Source organism: Plectropomus leopardus, chromosome 5, assembly GCF_026936395.1.
Source record: "Plectropomus leopardus strain MGB_pleo_1.0 chromosome 5, ASM2693639v1, whole genome shotgun sequence".
NCBI lineage: Eukaryota > Metazoa > Chordata > Actinopteri > Perciformes > Serranidae > Plectropomus > Plectropomus leopardus.
In genome coordinates this window covers 25,918,490-25,935,920 of record NC_142180.1, presented here as the reverse complement: position 1 = coordinate 25,935,920, position 17,431 = coordinate 25,918,490, and the positions used below count along the sequence as shown (strand labels likewise).

Here is a 17,431-nt window from a genome sequence, read left to right as displayed (position 1 = left end):
AAATAGGTTCCCACCACGGAAACACGGACACTACTGAAACGTTCCGCTTATGATCTGCCAGCGCGACACGCGAAACACAAGCTAAAAGATAAGGAAGCGTTATATCGGTCATATGCCATGGCGATGTGATCCAGGGCGCGTTTGGTGAGAAATGTTTATTAGAACAAACTATTCAACATATATTATGTTATTTCAGTCACACGAAGGCAGTTCTTACTGACTAAAATCATGTATTATGTTGCTAACTGTTACCAGCACCTCGTCTGTCACTTGACTGTCAATTAAGTCGTTAGCCGGTTAGCTAACGTTAATAAACAGTTTACGTATTTAAATTAGCTTCGTTCCCTCTCGGCGAGTTTTGCTAAAAGGGCGTTAACGTTAGTTACTTGCTAACTAACTGATACTTGAGGTTTGCCAACAGTATGTGCTTTGCACAGCTAATACAGTTGTAACTTAGCCCCCAGATTTTATCCAACAAACTCCAGGTTACTGGAAACAGACGAGTAATTGTTTACAACTTGTAATTTTAATAGTTAGTTAGTTATTTTGTTATGTGCTGACGTTTTAAAGCCAAAGCCTTGCATGTTATCTGTTGCAGATCCCTGTTGATTGATATCATGGAGAGTTTAAAGTGGTGTGTGGAGAAAACAGTGTCCCTGTTAACAAATACACAAACACACCATTAAAGACCTAAAAATGTGAGGAGAATCTGTCCTAAACTAATAAATATATTTGGGGCTCAGCTAGGGGTTGACAGATTATCGACCTGCCCAATTATTGGGGCCGATATTTGGTTACTTTGCCGATTACCTGTATCTGCGTTTTATTTTAATGATCGCTGATTAATTAATTAAAAAGTGCAAAGAACGTGTCTGCATGGGAAAAACGTTTACTTGTAAATCCTCAGGGAGCTATGTTTTAAAACAAATGTATTCTGTTTTTTTCGTGACTTTATTTTAAAAAAAAGTTGCTGGGAACTTGCTGTATATGATGATGAAAGTCTCAGTTTTGATTAAATATATTCCAAAGGCAAACATAACAAACATTTAAACAAAGTTTTTGTTGGAGTTTGTTATGTTTCAAGTTTTAAATATTAACAGAAATATTTTCTTTTTTTTTTGTAAATACATATAAGTTCCAAATATCAGTTATTGGTCTCATTAATTGGTATCGGCCCTGAATAAACAATATTGGTCAACCCCTAGTCTGGCAATAGAAAGTGCTATAAACAAAACCTCAGTTTAGAGAAATATGTCAAACCCATAGTTGCATCCTGCTTTCATCAACCAAAAATCTGGCAACAGCAAAGATATCCCTCTCCTGCCTCCAGTTCATCCAAATGTTGCTGCCAGGATTTTGACTCAGACTACATGATCACATTTCACAGATCCTGGTTTGCTTACACCGGCTACCCGCTGCTTTTAGAATAGATATCAAGATACTATGGATTACTTACAAAGTCCTGAGAGGCCTCGCTCCAAGCTACCTATCTGATCTGTTATTGCCTTGAGATCCTTAGATGCCACTCCCTGTTGTCCCAAAGGTCCAGATTAACTCATAAAGGAGATGGAGCTTTTGTGGTCAGAGCTCCTAGATCAGGGTCACAAACTCTGTCACATCTTTCAAATCACTTTTAAACACACTTTTTTAGAATGATTTTACTCATGCTTTCGGACATTTTTTACTCATACGTTTTTGCTCTGTACCTAGAGTTTGGCTTTTGTTCATTTTGTTCTCTCTATTTTTATGTTGTTTTGTTTTTTTAAGTTTAGCACTTTGTAACTGTGTTTTTAAAAGGTGCTGCATAAATAAAGTTTACTATTATTATAATGTTTTTTTTTATGCAGCTTTGAACCACCTCTTGAGTGAAGTGTCCCCGTCCAAAGACATGGCAGAGCAAGATACAGATCATCAACACACATCAGGTACTAAAACACTAATGACGAAGGCCAGATATCAGTTATAAATATATACAGCAGTTGTTTAAATTTAAACATCTCAATCTTTTTATTTGAAAGGCGAGAAAGGAGAACCACAGCCCACGATTATGGATCATGTCTCACCGTTTGATGAGAGAAAACTGAAAGAGACAGATGTTACTTTGCATGTAAAGCCTCAACTCTCAGATGGTAAGATATGCTAGCAGTAAACCATTCATTTTGTCTTTGCCAAATGCATCATCTGTACTAATCAACTATGGTCTCTGTCTCACCTAAAAAGATTCAGCTACACGACCAGCAAGCAGTGAGATGAACGAAGACAATGGTAAAGACACGGAGCAACATGACGTTAAAAGCAGTTATCACCTCATCATGCCATTCTTTCAGTTCAATCAAAAAGTCTTTCATAGAGAAACATTCACGGCCAAGAAGGCCTTTGTAGTATGTCCCTCCAGTTTTCGTGTACTCTGTTTTTTTTTTTCTTTAATGTTTATGGTGCAGAACATAAATCAAGGCCCCTTCTGTTCAGAATTTCTAAAGTTTAAGAACTTTATACAATTTGGGAGAAACAAAGTGTGCTAGAAAAGATTCTGTAAACTATTTCAGGAGGAGACTTAAGAAAGAAAATAGGATAGGCAGCAAGAATTAAACAACATATCGAGGTCATGTATCCAATACCTCTGCAAAATCTGGCTATTAAGGTCTTACATATTTCACCCATTTGATCCAGAGTCCAATGAAAACTCTTTTTTTAAAGGCGAATAGAGAAAGTAATCCTTCCCCTGACATAAATATTATTTACTATATCTATCCACTCCTGTATTGTGGGGGGTTCAGGAAGTAACCAGCGCCTTGTGAGGGCTTTTTTGCAAGCAGAAATCAAAATACCAAACATAACTATGCTCTGCTCTTAAGATTAGTTTGTCAGTATTGTGATCTTTTTGTTTTTGCAATGTGTCACCTACAGTAATCCACCCAAAGTGATTGTAAAGTGATTGTAAATGAACCCATAGGGCTAAATGTATTTGGAGGGAAAAGCAAATGGATCTTGAATAGTAATGAAAGTAGGTTTCTTAGATAAACATTAGCCAAACAATCAGGCAGACTTAGCTCAGATGACACTTGATTTCTGTTTTTTTTTGTTTTTTTTTACTACAGAAGAATTTACACCTCCAGATGAGGATACAATGCTGAATGTGAAGGAGAAAAGCACCCCATTTCAGGCTGATGAAGAAAGTCATAGTGATCACAGCACAGAGAAACAAAGAAATGAGCAACCGACCATGACAGCTGAGATTTCCAGTAAGTGTTCCTGTTCCTGTCAGAGTGTTACAACAAATGATTTGACATTATTATTCATCGTTTTCACCTTTGTTAAAGAGCGAGGGCACGAATGTTGACTCACTTTGTAAAAGCTTGCTACATACCTCCAACCAACCTCATTTGTTGCAGTTCTAAGTGATGTCAAAGTTTTGTGGCTACTCTCTGCAACGGGGCAAGGCCTACTCTAATGTGTTGTATCAAAGTTGATTTACGGTACGCTCTGTGCAGTGTTTGTGGTGTGCTGGTTCTGTGTAATAGCAGAGGTTGCCATCATGTCATTGCATTCACCATAAAACATCATCTCCATTGCTGCAAACATCACAAATATTGCTGAGTTGCAGAATCTTTTTTGGCTTGCAATAGCATTCGGTTTTCTGTCAAACAATAAGTTTACAATTTTTTAAGTCTATCTTAAAATAATACTGACGAGCCCTTTTCCAGTGTGAAATTCCCTCTTTGTGTTACTATCCTGCCGCTGTAGCTCAGCAAGGAAACATAAAGAGGGGATTTTATACCAGATCCACATGAAGTTATTGTAAAAAAAAAAAACAACAACTTGTAAGGCAAAATATATATTAAAGAAAGAGCATAATAGTCCTGAACATGTACCAGGTCTGGAATAGTAGTGAAAATATGCCTTAGGAATTGAAATTAAACATTAGCCAATCTGTCAGACTTAATTAGGTGATGCATGATTACTGATTTTACAACAGAAGAATCTTCACTTCTAGATGAGGACATAACGTTGAGTGTGAAGGAGAACAGCACCCCACTTCAGGCTGATGAAGAAAGTCACGGTGACCACAGCACAGAGAAACCAAGAAATGAGCAACCGACTGTGACGGCTGAGGAGATTACAAGTAAGTGTTCCTGTTCCTGTCGAAGTGTTGTAACAAAGAATTGAGACATTATTATTCATTGTATTCAACCGTAATGCTTCCCTCCAACAGGGGCATGGCTCAGTTTACTGTGTTGTGTGTTGTCTGTGTATGCTCTATGCTGAGTTTGTAGTTGTTATTGGATTGTATTAAAAATTATCATCGTCTCCTTAAATACTGTGAGATCAAAAATGCAACTCTTGATTTTTAAATTGAAATGTAACCGTAGAGACAGTGATGCTTGAGCTGCTGTGGAGGTTAACCTGTTCGATTGTTATCAGGACAATACCACACTGGGGAGGAGAAAGAACCAGAGACAACCACCCCACCAACCCTGGGGGACCGAAGGGACCAAGTAGACGGACCTGATACAGAAACCCCGGATACTGACAACATAAACGCTGAAGCTGAGGAGAGTAAGTCTGACTTTTCTAACGTAACAGGCAGTGAACACTGACCAGAAGCCAGTTAGGAGTACAAGAATGTAGCTGCACAAGTTACTTCCAGCAGTTGGGGTGTCTATTTAGTATAGTTTGTGCTAATCTATTTTTCCTTCATTTGTCAGATGATAGAAGCCACGTGGAGGAGGTTTTAACTCCTCAGGAAGAAGAGGAGAAAACATTCACTCCTCAGGCAGAGACCATCGGTCCTACCACTCAGGAGACTGCTGAGGCTGAACCTGAAGTTTCAGTGGTTACTAGAAATATTGGAGGTAATCTTGTTTTTTTATTCTTCTGTTTATCCTCTCTTGCTTCTTTTTAGTGATTACTAGCTAAACAAATGCAGCTCAGTGATTGTCATTCAAAAATGGATCTTTAACATTGTGTTTTGTAAATTACGTAATACACAAATTTAAATAACTTAAGCTAAGTTCACACTACACATCTTTCAAAGTTGCCAGATTGCTGTGCTGTACACTACACAACTTGTAATCAGGAATCTTGAAGTCTGGGTGGTTTAAACATGAATTGACTGGTGACAGGGGGTCACACACTACAGCCTCTATTCCACTGCACAAAAAAAATGCCCACTAACATCTGACTTTTTAATGTAATGGAAAAAATTATAATCAGCATTTACAATGAGGTCAAATGACTCAGCTGTCATCACAAGTATTTGGCTCTGGTTGGCATTGATGGAAACACAACAACCACATGAAAGCGCTTATTTAAACCCAGAAACCAGCATGATGCAATTACATGCTGATACAAAGTACTGTTCGTCTCCGCCCACGCAGTGTCCAAACATCGATCCAAATCAGTCTGCACTGAGTTGGAAAGAGAGACTTTATAAGTACAAGATATATGAAAAGAAGTAACCACCATAAAGTTTTCACTGGCCTCCATGCTGCTTTCAACTTTTTACTAACCTGTTTTCTGGCCTGTCCATGATATTGAATGTGATACACCAAAAACACACACACACACACACACACACACACACACACACACACACACACACACACACACACAGAGGCCTGTTCACTGCAGAGCCGTGCACACAGCTCTGGTCTACTGATAATGGTAAAGCATTCTGTAGCCCATTTCTAGCAGGTTTACTGATGCTCAAAAAAAAGACTTTTTAACATGTGTTAATTTTGGGGGTAAAAAGGGTTATTCCAGGTTTGTTACCAGGAAGAATTCCTCAAGGAGTATTTCTTTTGAGGCATAGGTCGACCCAACATGGGGTCAGGGCGTGCTTAACGGAAATGATCAAAGTCAAAAAGGGGAAAAAAAAACAGCATTCAGAGTAAGTTGTTAGGCTAATCACTTACAAACGCATATGTGCAATAGTCTACTTCCCCTCCTGTCACTTTCTCTCTCTCCCTCTCAAAACCACACACAAACCTTGGAAAGCACTGCTTGTCTTTGTCTATAACCCAAATCGTGTGCTCTTATTTGCTGTTTTACCCTGTAAAGAGGAGGGCATGACCTGTGTCACTCTGCCTCTTAGTGGCTCACCCTGATATTCTTGATCTAACCATAACCAATCTTACTCCTCATGCTTCAACCGAAACAATCCAAAACCAGAGCAATGAGTATTAGCCAGTCATAGGGAGAGTAGGGTGGGTCATGCTTTTGCCAGATAGATAACATGGTAGATATCAGGGGACCGTCTACAATGCACCGACAAGACTCTCAGGTTTTGCCCCTGAATAGCTCACACAAAGCACTCAAGTGCCAATTTGCAAGCACCAAGGTCACAACAATTTACCTCCGATCTGGGGATTTCGTTGGGAAGCTCTAAAAACTGTCAGTGCGTGGAAAATCTGAGCTAAAGTCATTTAATGTGAACTAGGCATTATGTATTACTGATAAAATACTGATTCAGACAATATATGTGCCTTCTGTCAACAGGAAATAGAATATACCTGATAGCAGGTATATTGGGGTTAGTTTTGGCCATCCTGGTGTCACATCTCCTCCAACCCGAGTCTCCACCTCAGAAAGATGATGTGCGGCAAATCGACATCTTCCTCAGGCAGTTGGAGAAAGTAAAGACTCAGTTCCCAAACCAGCGTGCTGAGCTTTGGAGTAGGAGCAAGATCCACTTGCTGAGGCACCTGCAGACAGCCCAGCCCACTGAGCCAGTCAGTCTCATCCTGACTGCCGGCCACAGAGCCGAGAGGACGCTGCACTGCCTGGCTCAGAGCCTGGCCTCTGCCTTCTCTTCTGCCCTCAACGCCTCCGTCGTCCACATTGATGGAGCCAGCAAAGCCAGCCAGGACAGCGACCAGGTCAAGCTGGACATCGACAGCAAACTGCAGGGAGCTTTCGAAGGAGACAAACCTGTGGCTGTCATTAACCGCTTCGAGGAGCTGCCTCCAGGCTCCACCCTTATTTTTTATCGCTACTGCGACCATGAGAATGCTGCCTACAAGAAGACATGTCTGATCTTCACAGTACTGCTGGGGGAGGAAGAGGAAATTCCTGCCGAGACTCGTTTGAGTACTGTGGAAGAGATGGTGGACGACCATCTTCAGAAAAAGTTTCTCTCTGATGGCTATCCGGTGTCTTTTGACAGGATGGACCTTGACAAATATGGTGGACTGTGGAGTCGTATTTCTCACCTCATCCTGCCTGTTGCAGCAGAGGAAAGGATTGAGCTTGAAGGGTGCTAGGGTACATAAATAGTCACTTGAACTTTTAGCTTAAGCACTAAACTACCGCCTATCTTTTAGATCCTCACTGGGTGGCTAGTCATTCTGAGGCTTGTAGCAGTGTTTTTTAAAGACCCACCAGGTTCTTAAATGTACTGTAAAAAAGCTCACTACATATGAAGGCATCACATAGAAATAAGATGCTTCAAGGAATACCCCAAATTATGTTTCTTTACCAATTACTGCGTATTACGTTGAATTTGTGAGGAAAAGGTTGTTTTTCTTGTATGCCTCCACATGGATGAAGAATCTAAAAAACATAGAAAATTCTTGATGAATCGAAGTAATTAGGATCAGCATTTAACAACAACAAAACTATCAAAACATCCATTTACGAACTCTTCCACAAATAGTGCGGCATTATTCAAGTCTTCTTTATCCAGTCATATGCTCCCTTCAAAGCCAGATTACATTGACAAAAACTGATCCTTTACCTCGCTAAACACAAGAGCAGCTGGTCTACTGCTGTATTTGTTTTATGTTATTATGTGACTTTGGTGTTTTAAAGGGTTAGTTTGGCTTCACCAAAGCCACACAATAATACAAACAAATTACCCATTAAGTTTTCTTCACAAATTCGACATAAACTGTTTGAGTATTCCTTTAAGATTATGAAGATTATTGTATGGAATGTTTGTGAAAAAAAATCTGGACGTTTATTGTGAAAAAGCGTTTGACAAAAAGGCTGTGGGGCTTCGTTCCTCTACTACTTTAATCAAATGTAATTATGGATAAATTAGAAGATGAAAAGTGATTTGACTTGGGGATTTGTGGATTTTCCATCAGAAAGTGTAACAGGACAGAGCTATTCTTTTGGTATCACAACACAGGGTTAACCATTTTTACAACATATGTCTTTTCTCTGATTACTTTTCTCTCCAACCTGCATGGCACCATGTGCCTTAACACAACACCCTGTGTCCCTTTTTATATACATGCAAGTATCACACTACAGGAAGGAGTTTTATGGAAATAAGTGCATAAATAAAATGTGCCTTGAAGTACAAATAAACAAGTAATTTAAAAAGCCTTTTTTGCAGTCATTGTAGTAAACACTAAGACCGCTTGAGGGCAGCAAAACCACAACTGCGCGGGACTGCAGTGAGGCGACCGAGACGCAAATCAATGTGCAACAGGTTACTTTGGATATGAAGTCGAAATTAGACCCTTGAATTGCAAGCTAGAGCTCAAAGAAGAATAAAGACTAGACTAAAGCTTTCAATTTTCGTCGTTACTCATAATTATAGTGCTGTGCATCATGTTTGAGAAGTCATTTGCACCAGTTCAACTCCTCCTCGCCAGTGTGCTCAGGTCCGCCTCCTGTCAGCGCGGCTGCAGCTGCAGATGCCGGCTGCTCTCTCACAGGGTGCACACTTTCTCTGCACTCCAAATTAGCCTGCATTTACTGTGACAATGAACAAGATGGCATCGCGCTATAAAGCTTAGTCTCACTATCTGATGCCTCTCCGGGATACACCTCTCTAATTTTGGAGCCAGAAGGAGGCTATGAAATTGTCTTGGCAGCTAAATTAATTTGTGACAGGCTGTGCCTGCTTGCATACTTGCAACATTATTTCTCATTCTTGCGCTCTGTGAGCCTCGCAACATGTATAAGTTATGCATTGTCTTCGCAATGTGCTGTGCGTTTTTTCCATGGAGCTCTGCAGCGCCAAAGACCTTGGTTGCAGATCCCAGGTCAGAATTTGAGAGCGAAGCTGAGCAAGATGACAAGCTGCAGGAGGAGATAGATGGCCAGGAGAGCATCCTCTCTAAGGTAGGAGGAACATCCTTTTTCTTCACTCCATCTTTAATGGATATTTCACAATTTCGTGCGTAAAAATGAAACGTTTTTGACTAAGCGTGGTGCAAAATCCATCCGTCCTCTTCTCTTTGTAGCTGCTGGGTGATTATGACAAAGTGAAAGCCCTCTCGGAAGGCTCTGACTGTCGGTGTAAATGTGTTGTCAGACCCCTGAGCAGAAGCGCCTGCCGGCGGATAGAAGAAGGGAGCGCCACTGCGCAGGACTTCTACACTGTGGAAACTATCACATCTGGACCAGAATGCAAGTGCGCCTGTATCGCTCCTCCGTCAGCAGTCAACCCCTGCGAGGGAGAGTTCAGGCTGAAAAAACTTAGGGAAGCTGGAAACGAGAATGTCAAGGTGAAGTGTCGCCCGGTCCACTTTCCACGCAAATAGATCCTCCAGTACACATAAGTCTCCATGCTCCAGCGTCAGTAGGCTAAAAGCTGCGGGGTTACCTGCCTGTTAATTCCTAGAGAGGCAGCTGGGTCACTGGGGGGGATGGATATCACGCATTATCAAATTCAGGAGAGGATATATATCTCATTGTATGCAAGGACTCAGCGTTTGGATGGGCTGAGGATAAACCTGCATGGCATTTTCTTGAATGGTAAACCCTTTTTGACGGAATCCACTTGATCATTTTAGCTATCCACCATCCTCGAGCTGCTGGAGGGCTCCTTCTATGGTATGGATCTACTGAAGCTGCACTCCGTTACCAATAGGCTGCTGGATCGCATGGATAACATTGAAAAGGTACAGTAACGATGTACCTTTTTTTTGTAAAGATCAATGTAAATATGTTGCTGAGCACAGCGTGGTGGCGGCAGGTGTGTTTATATTGTGGGCTTCTGGATTCAGTGGGTCCAATAAAACACACCCTTTGGGCCATGTTTTCAGATTTATTAGGGGCTGGACCTGGAAGGAGCGCGCAGGCTTTCCATCACACGTGGAGGTTTATCTGCCAGTACTGAACCCTTAAGTACTGAACCCTTAAGCAAAAGCTGAACGACCTGATTAGACAAACAAAATACATTCTTTGGTCTTTTCCAACCTTATTACATTACTTAAAAAAATATTAGCGCATCAGAATATTAACCAAATGCATTTTAATTAATTACGTGAAATACTGTGTTTTATTAAACTAATTGTGTCAGTTCAAGCTTACAGTATTTATTATTTAACACAATTTGCCTTCTTAACAGTGAAATAATCATACTTGAAATCCTTTATCCTTTATCACTATAATTAAGACTTGAAAACATTTTTAATGAAAGTATGAGATAATGAAAGTCTCCCTTTTAAAAATAACTATTTGGAAGGTGAGATTCTCCATCCAGATGCAATTTTTTTCATTATCATAGATAAGAAAATGTACCTGGTATGATAACCATCAACTTTCCTATCATGGTGTACCTGAAAACTGGTATGTCACTGCAACCCATATCCAAAATAACTGAAGACCAGGGGGGCTGGAGCCTATCCCAGCTGACATTAGGCAAGAGGCAGGCAACACCCTGGACAGGTCACCAGACTATCACAGAGCTGACACACACAGACAGACAACCAGTTATGCTCAAATTCACAACTATGGCCAATTTAGAGTCATCAGTTAATCTGCATGTCTTTGGACTGTGGGAGGAAGCCAGAAACCCACGCTAACATGGAGAGAACATGCAAACTCCACACAGAAGGACCCCAACCAGACGTCTCCAGCTGTGAGGTGACAGTGATAACACAGTGACAGTGCCACTGTGGTATTCACTGTCACTGAATTAAAGAAAAAGAAAGTATTTACATAAGAACAGCTTGCAAACTCGCGTGGCTGGAATTGAAGTCTTAAGATTAAAATTCTTACATAACACACTTTGCAGGTTTTTTTTTTTTCTCTTTCCGACTATAAACAGCAGCTGGCCGGTGCTTGAGCTGCTTCAGTCAAACTTGGTCCAAATCATATCTGTAATTGCTCTCAAAAATGTTTTGTATGTGTCACTCCGTACTCCACTGAATCAACTTTGGCACAATTCAAAACACTTGATTTTACTGTAGAGTCACAACACACTGTACCCGCCTGATGTTAAGAAAGCTGCGGTGTAAAAACTGTCAGGGCAATAGCTGCATTTGCTTCTGAAAGGACCCTTTTTTACAGAGCTGTCTTGGCATGATAAAGACAGCTGCAGGTGATAAAATAACGGAGAAATCAACCATATCCATTTTTCTTCTTATTAGCTTCAGCTGTGTTTGTCCTGGTATGACATATGGAAAGATGAGTTGTAGCGACATCACTTCCAGTTTTACAAAGTGCATTCTGGGAGTTTTCACAGAAGACATTTTGACATGTCATAATAATGAAAGCACAGGTTTGAATGCTGGTTGGATTCCATTCAGCTGCCTCAGTTTCAGGGTCCTGGTATCGTTCATGCGGTCACGCTGTCATGACTTACTGCCACACTTGAATAGGAGAGAGCGATTTTCAATGTGCTTTTCCAACTGTGAGAAGTCAAAATGTCTGCTGTCAGAAAAGACCTTTTAACAACTGAAGAGAGAAGGAGCTCCACTAGAACTTTTTCCTTCTGTTAGGGATTATGACTGCTGATGATTTGAGCCTATTTTCCATCACAACATGCGCAGTATTTTCTGTTGATATCTCGATTTGTCCATAACTGCTTGAAGGCCGTGTCTCTGAACTACACCAAGGATGAGGTGAAGCCCCAGGAGAGCCCTCTGATCCTGGTGGATGCGACTGAAAGCCCACACACCCCTCCTCCGCTACAGCATCAGGACCAGACGAGACTCAGTGGGGCTGCAGTTTTTAAAGACCCAGATGTAAGTGATATCGTGATTTCACAGGGGTAGGTGACATAGAGGGGCTGAGCTATGAACGCCAGGCTGCTGTACTGGTAGCTCATGCTACTGTGCCATAATAACATAGAAACAACTACATAACTATTATTATGTACACGTCGTAAGTGTCATGACTGTTAGTGTATTATTTACTAGATAATTATGTAGATAAGATATAAATAATTATTAAAAAACAACAACCAAAAAACTCAAAATGATTAAAAATAACTTAAATGTTTATCAGAAGAGTTTCCAATTAATTTTCTCTCATTCGGCTAATTGATTAATCGCCTAATCGTTTGAGCTGGACTTGTGTAAACTGTTGGGTTGATTAATTTAGAACAAACATCATATTTTTTTTTTATGCAAAAGTCTTGTAAAGTAATGAGTAACTTAAGCTGTCAGATCAATGAAGTGAAGTAAAAAGTACAAAATTCACCTCTAAATGTAATGGTTTAAAAGTACAAAGCGGCACTGAAAGAAAATACTCAAGCAAAGTATTAGTGCCTCAGATTTTTACTTAAGTACAGTACTTGAGTAAGTTTACTTAGTTATATTAAACCATTGCTCTTGAATCAATTAGAAGCAGCCTAAAAAAGTTTATAAAAGAATCCATGGTAAGTCGTATCTTGTGTCATATCCATCAATATTGTCACATAATACGATAAATCCAGATGAACAGTATTTTGTCGAAAAAGCAGTTGTGAATGCTGTGACTTTACTGAATTTAGGAAAGAAAAGTATAAACCAAGTTATTGCATTCACATGTTGTTGCTAAGACTGCAAAAGCATTATTAAGTCTTTGCGTACTCTCAACAAAAGCAGCATTTACGTGTTCTTTCCACAAACTTTCACATAAAATCATCGTCTCCATGATTAAGGACCAAAAATGTGTAAAAGAGTTATTGAGGTAATTGGAGGGTTTGGCAGAGCCAGTGGACAACAGCAGATCTCAGACCAGTGACTGGACCACTGGGGCCTGATCCATGACAGCTTTAATGTGGACTGGAGAGCCGGTCCAGCAGAGTTGGGTGGACCTGGGCTTCACACGCAAGTGATTCACAAGGTTGATATGTTTCATGAGAGCACTTATAAGAAGCATAAAACAATGAAAACTGAGACTAAAATGAAACTTTTTGGGTTTTGTTTCCTTTTTATTATTGGAAAATTAAGGTGTATTGCAGCATGGGTTGGACTTTATACATGTGGTTATAATTTATCAGTAGTACCAAAGTTAGGGTCATTTAAGTGTGACACTTTCTTTGTCATGTTTCAAGTATTTTTTTCCAATATTTTTTCCACAGAATGTGAAACTCAGAAATTGAACACCAATCAAACTCATCTTACACTTAACCTCTTTAGTAAAATATGTCTCATTGGTCAAACGCTGATATTGACAGTTATCGACCATGTATGTAATCTAACAGATGTCTAATCCTCACAGATGTTCTGTGTGTCCATCTGTCCACTAACAGGAAAAGTATGAGGAGAAGTTTATTGGGGAAAGTCCGTCCTTCCTACACACAGATGGTTCTGCTCAGTTCATTGAGGTCAAACCTCAGGTGACTCTCAAAAACGTGGCCAACAAAGAGGCTTCTCAGGTGTCAAAGACCGGCCCCAACGGGATGATCATCAGAGGAATGACTTTTTATAAATCTGAGCCAGATCCGATGGTGGCGGACGACGGGGAGCCTGGAGAGAACTGTGAGTGCAAACCCTCAGTCAGTAACACTGTTGCTGTCCTTTTCTTCATCACTTACAACATGACAGCTAATTTTTTTTGCACTATTTTCACCTCAGACTTTATATACATATTCCATTTTTAAATAATCATCATGAATATAATATTTATATTTTTTAAAAATATTTAAACTGTGTAACTTGTAATGTCCTACTGTTCAAGTAAAACGTGTATATAGATTTTTTATTATTTGATTATTTTATATAATTTGTAATATTTTATCCTTTTTCTGCACTCAAATCACTTTTCTTTGCATTTTTCTCTGCTTCTGAATCTTGAGCTGCTATAATGTGTGACTTTTCACTAATGTGGAATTATCTTAATTATCTTATCTTAGCTTTAAGGGTATGGGTTACAAGCAGATCCAAAAAACACACAAATTAAGACCAAAATAGTCTTAAAAAAATTGAAATATGCACATTACAGTGGTCTGATAATCAAGTGATGTTCCCATTCACAGCTGTGACTAAACATTATAGCTTTGCCTTATAAATCCACATCTGTTAACCATGGAACAGTGCAAGTGATTTGGATGAGTAATCACATGACATTACTTGATGTTGGAACATAAAAGCAAAAAGCTTAGTGCTGATCTAAACTGCCAAACATCTGCCAGCTGCTCTGTCAGCTGCTGCAGCCACTGCAACAGTAAACACTTACAAATGGGTTTGATACTGTACTGTTAATTTGCACTGCGATTTGAGCGTTAAGCCATGGTTTACTTTGCAATTCCTACAGTATTGGATAACATAGAAAAACACTTGTGTGTCATCATTTCACAATTTCTCATGCTGCTCAAATCTTTCTTTCCCTTTTCAGTTTTCGAGTATCATGGATTCAGTGGTGATGGCCCCAACAATTTTCTTATTGAAGAGAATCTTTTACAACACAGAGCCCCTCGCCCCAGGATGAGGGCAGGACCAAGATCATTTCGACCAAAAACAACAGGTCCTTTGAACGGCTCAACAAAGACCAACCACTCAACAAAACCGAAAGAAAATAAACCCACCTCAGACACCCATAATGACTTCATCAGTACCACTGGAACTACATCAGTGGATGTGTCTACAGATCTACAGAGAGACGCATTCACAACAAGCATCACGAATGGACCAACCACTACAATACAAAATAACAGCGTCACTGACACTCCACCTCAGACGACTCAAAGAGTCACTGCTGGAACCACTCAGGGGCCAAACTCTTTCACAACAGCTTCATTTAGTATCACTGCCGAGGAAACAACCAAATCTGTAATGAAAACAACCCAACCTTCTGAAAATACAGCCACAAAGGAAGTCCTGCCAGCATTCACAACAACAAATGCATCAACCACTGTAATGGAAACTTCTACACAGGGGGTAAAAGACCAAATGCAAACCATATCTAGCGCTGCAGCTTATTCAAGCACACATGCACCAAACCCAGAGTCAGAGTCTCCAACTACCGGCCTGACTTCCACTACAACCATCATGACCCATGTTGCCCCCACCTCAGAACCAGTACACCTGACAACTTCCACACCAGCTACCTCCACACAGGCTGCTACCACAACACCAGAAGAAAAATCCACCATTTCAAGGTCCACTTTGCCTCCTACCACACAGAGACTGGTCACTTTGTCTCCCCTCACTTCTCCATCTGTCACCACACCTTTGACTACCTCGTCTTCAGCTGCCACCACCACCACCGCTACAACCACCACCGCTACAACCACCACTGCTACAACCACCACCGCCACAACCACCACCACCACCACCACCACACAGGCTGCCCGAGTCAAAAAGAAATACAAAATTATCTGGGAAGAGGACAATGGCGAGGAGGGAGACCCGGAATTAGATGAGCCAATGCAAAGGCAGGAGGAATCTCCCCCAAGAAAACCTGGTAAGTTGAGTTTTTGTGTCGAATGGGGAAAGATTTTAATTTATTTAATCAATAGCAAGTTCACTCAGGACTTTGAGTTACAAACACTAAGAAAAATATGTTACAGTGCTGCTTGTTGATAGGCAAGAGGGAAAAACCATTTTACCATTTGCTATAATTAGTTTGAAGGACTACAAATTACTGCTGTCATGCCTTCACACTTTTCATTTTCTTATGAAAGATGTAACTTATAAAACTGCTCAATCGATATTGCTTTGTGAATCTCTTGTAATTCAGGGCTCAGTCCTCAACCTTTCCGTGACTCACGCTGGTTAATATAAAAGCCTCTAATCATTTTCAGACTCTTTGACGTAGGTCTGGATGATGTTAAATTGCCTCTAAATCCTCATTTGTTGCTCTCTGACTCTTCCACAGGGGAGTGTAAGGACACTTTGGCAACAATCTCCGAGCCTGTAACTCACAACACCTATGGCAGGAACGAGGGAGCATGGATGAAGGATCCAAAGTCTGATAATAACAAAATTTACGTCACTAACTTCTACTATGGAAATAACCTCCTGGAGTTCCGCAACCTGGAGGTTTTTAAACAAGGTAAAAGCCAGCAGTCAAAGCTTTAATTTAATGACTTTGTGTTTTCCTTTTTGCTCTGATGAATCTCATGCTTCTACCTTTTTTCATCCCTTTTTAGGCCGATTTACAAATTCATACAAGCTTCCTTACAACTGGATCGGCACAGGCCACGTGGTCTACGATGGGGCTTTCTACTACAACCGTGCGCTCTCCAGGGACGTCATCAAGTTTGACCTGCGTCGGCGTTACGTGGCAGCCTGGACCATGCTGCACGACGCTCTTGTCGAAGAGTCATCGTCCCTGTGGGAGTGGCGCAGACACTCAGAGGTCGACTTTGCCGTGGATGAGAGCGGCCTGTGGATCATCTACCCGGCGCTGGACGATGAGGGCTTCTTACAGGAAGTGATTGTTCTGAGTCGACTGAACCCGTCAGACCTCAGCATGCAGAGGGAGACCACCTGGAGAACCGGGCTCAGGAGGAACCACTATGGGAACTGCTTCATTATATGTGGCGTCTTGTACGCTGTTGACAGCTACAACAAAAAGGACGCCAACCTGGAATACGCCTTTGACACTCACACGAACACTCAAATGATTCCCAGGATGCCCTTCACCAACAATTACACCTACACCACACAGATTGACTACAATCCCAAAGAGAGTGTTTTGTACGCTTGGGACAATGGACACCAAGTTACATACAACATTAAGTTTGCCCTTTTTGACCCTTAGTGAGGGTTTGACAGTAGTTATTTTTAAAAAGTTAATTCTATGGTTTGAATGGATTGTAGATCAGTCCACATGGCCTTCAGTATGGCAATAAATGGGGGCCACATGTACAAATATACTTAAGTGTATTGTGACTACATTGTTTGGTTCTTATCAAGAATTTTTAATTTTTTTATGTAAGAAACGATGAGCCTAATTCCTCAGTCAACACATCAAGTTGTACTGTATATATTGCAAATCTGTAAAAATAAAAAGCCCTATGAGATGAATGAATGTAGAAAGGTGTCAGAACCAGTTCATATCCAATAACAATAAGACTATACATAAAGGAACAAATTCATACAAGCTTACTTTTTGAACAGATCCCCAGATTATGTGGAGAAATTAAATTTTTCTGTTTTATACACATTGTTTTGTATTACATTTTTCTTTGCATCATATGCCACAGGTGATATCGCAGGTGTTGCTGTTGACCTCTGTCTTGTGAAAGCACTTACTCCCTCCATATCAGACTGTTTTGAGGAGACTGCAATAAAGTTCAGAAATACTACCAAAAAAA

General features: G+C 40.5%; 2 protein-coding genes across 3 annotated transcripts; both read left to right on the top strand.

Moving 5' to 3' along the window:
* Window positions 1-6: 6 nt before the first annotated feature.
* On the top strand, window positions 7-8,328 carry LOC121938294 (uncharacterized). Its single transcript, XM_042481563.2, has 9 exons — window positions 7-144; window positions 1,848-1,925; window positions 2,019-2,129; window positions 2,221-2,265; window positions 3,099-3,242; window positions 3,977-4,123; window positions 4,423-4,557; window positions 4,707-4,853; window positions 6,499-8,328. Exons 2-9 carry the CDS (start codon window positions 1,889-1,891, stop codon window positions 7,260-7,262), a joined length of 1,530 nt encoding a protein of 509 aa, XP_042337497.2. The 5' UTR covers window positions 7-144; window positions 1,848-1,888; the 3' UTR covers window positions 7,263-8,328.
* Window positions 8,329-8,624: 296 nt separating this feature from the next.
* On the top strand, window positions 8,625-17,431 carry olfml2ba (olfactomedin-like 2Ba). 2 transcript variants are annotated; one of them, XM_042481553.2, is made up of 8 exons: window positions 8,625-9,075; window positions 9,198-9,461; window positions 9,750-9,857; window positions 11,775-11,927; window positions 13,421-13,649; window positions 14,506-15,573; window positions 15,988-16,164; window positions 16,262-17,431. In XM_042481553.2, exons 1-8 carry the CDS (start codon window positions 8,908-8,910, stop codon window positions 16,873-16,875), a joined length of 2,781 nt encoding a protein of 926 aa, XP_042337487.2. In that variant the 5' UTR covers window positions 8,625-8,907; the 3' UTR covers window positions 16,876-17,431. The 2 variants fall into 2 exon arrangements, with proteins under 2 accessions (XP_042337487.2, XP_087933948.1); XM_088077822.1 differs by having other exon boundaries at window positions 8,916-9,075; window positions 9,269-9,461.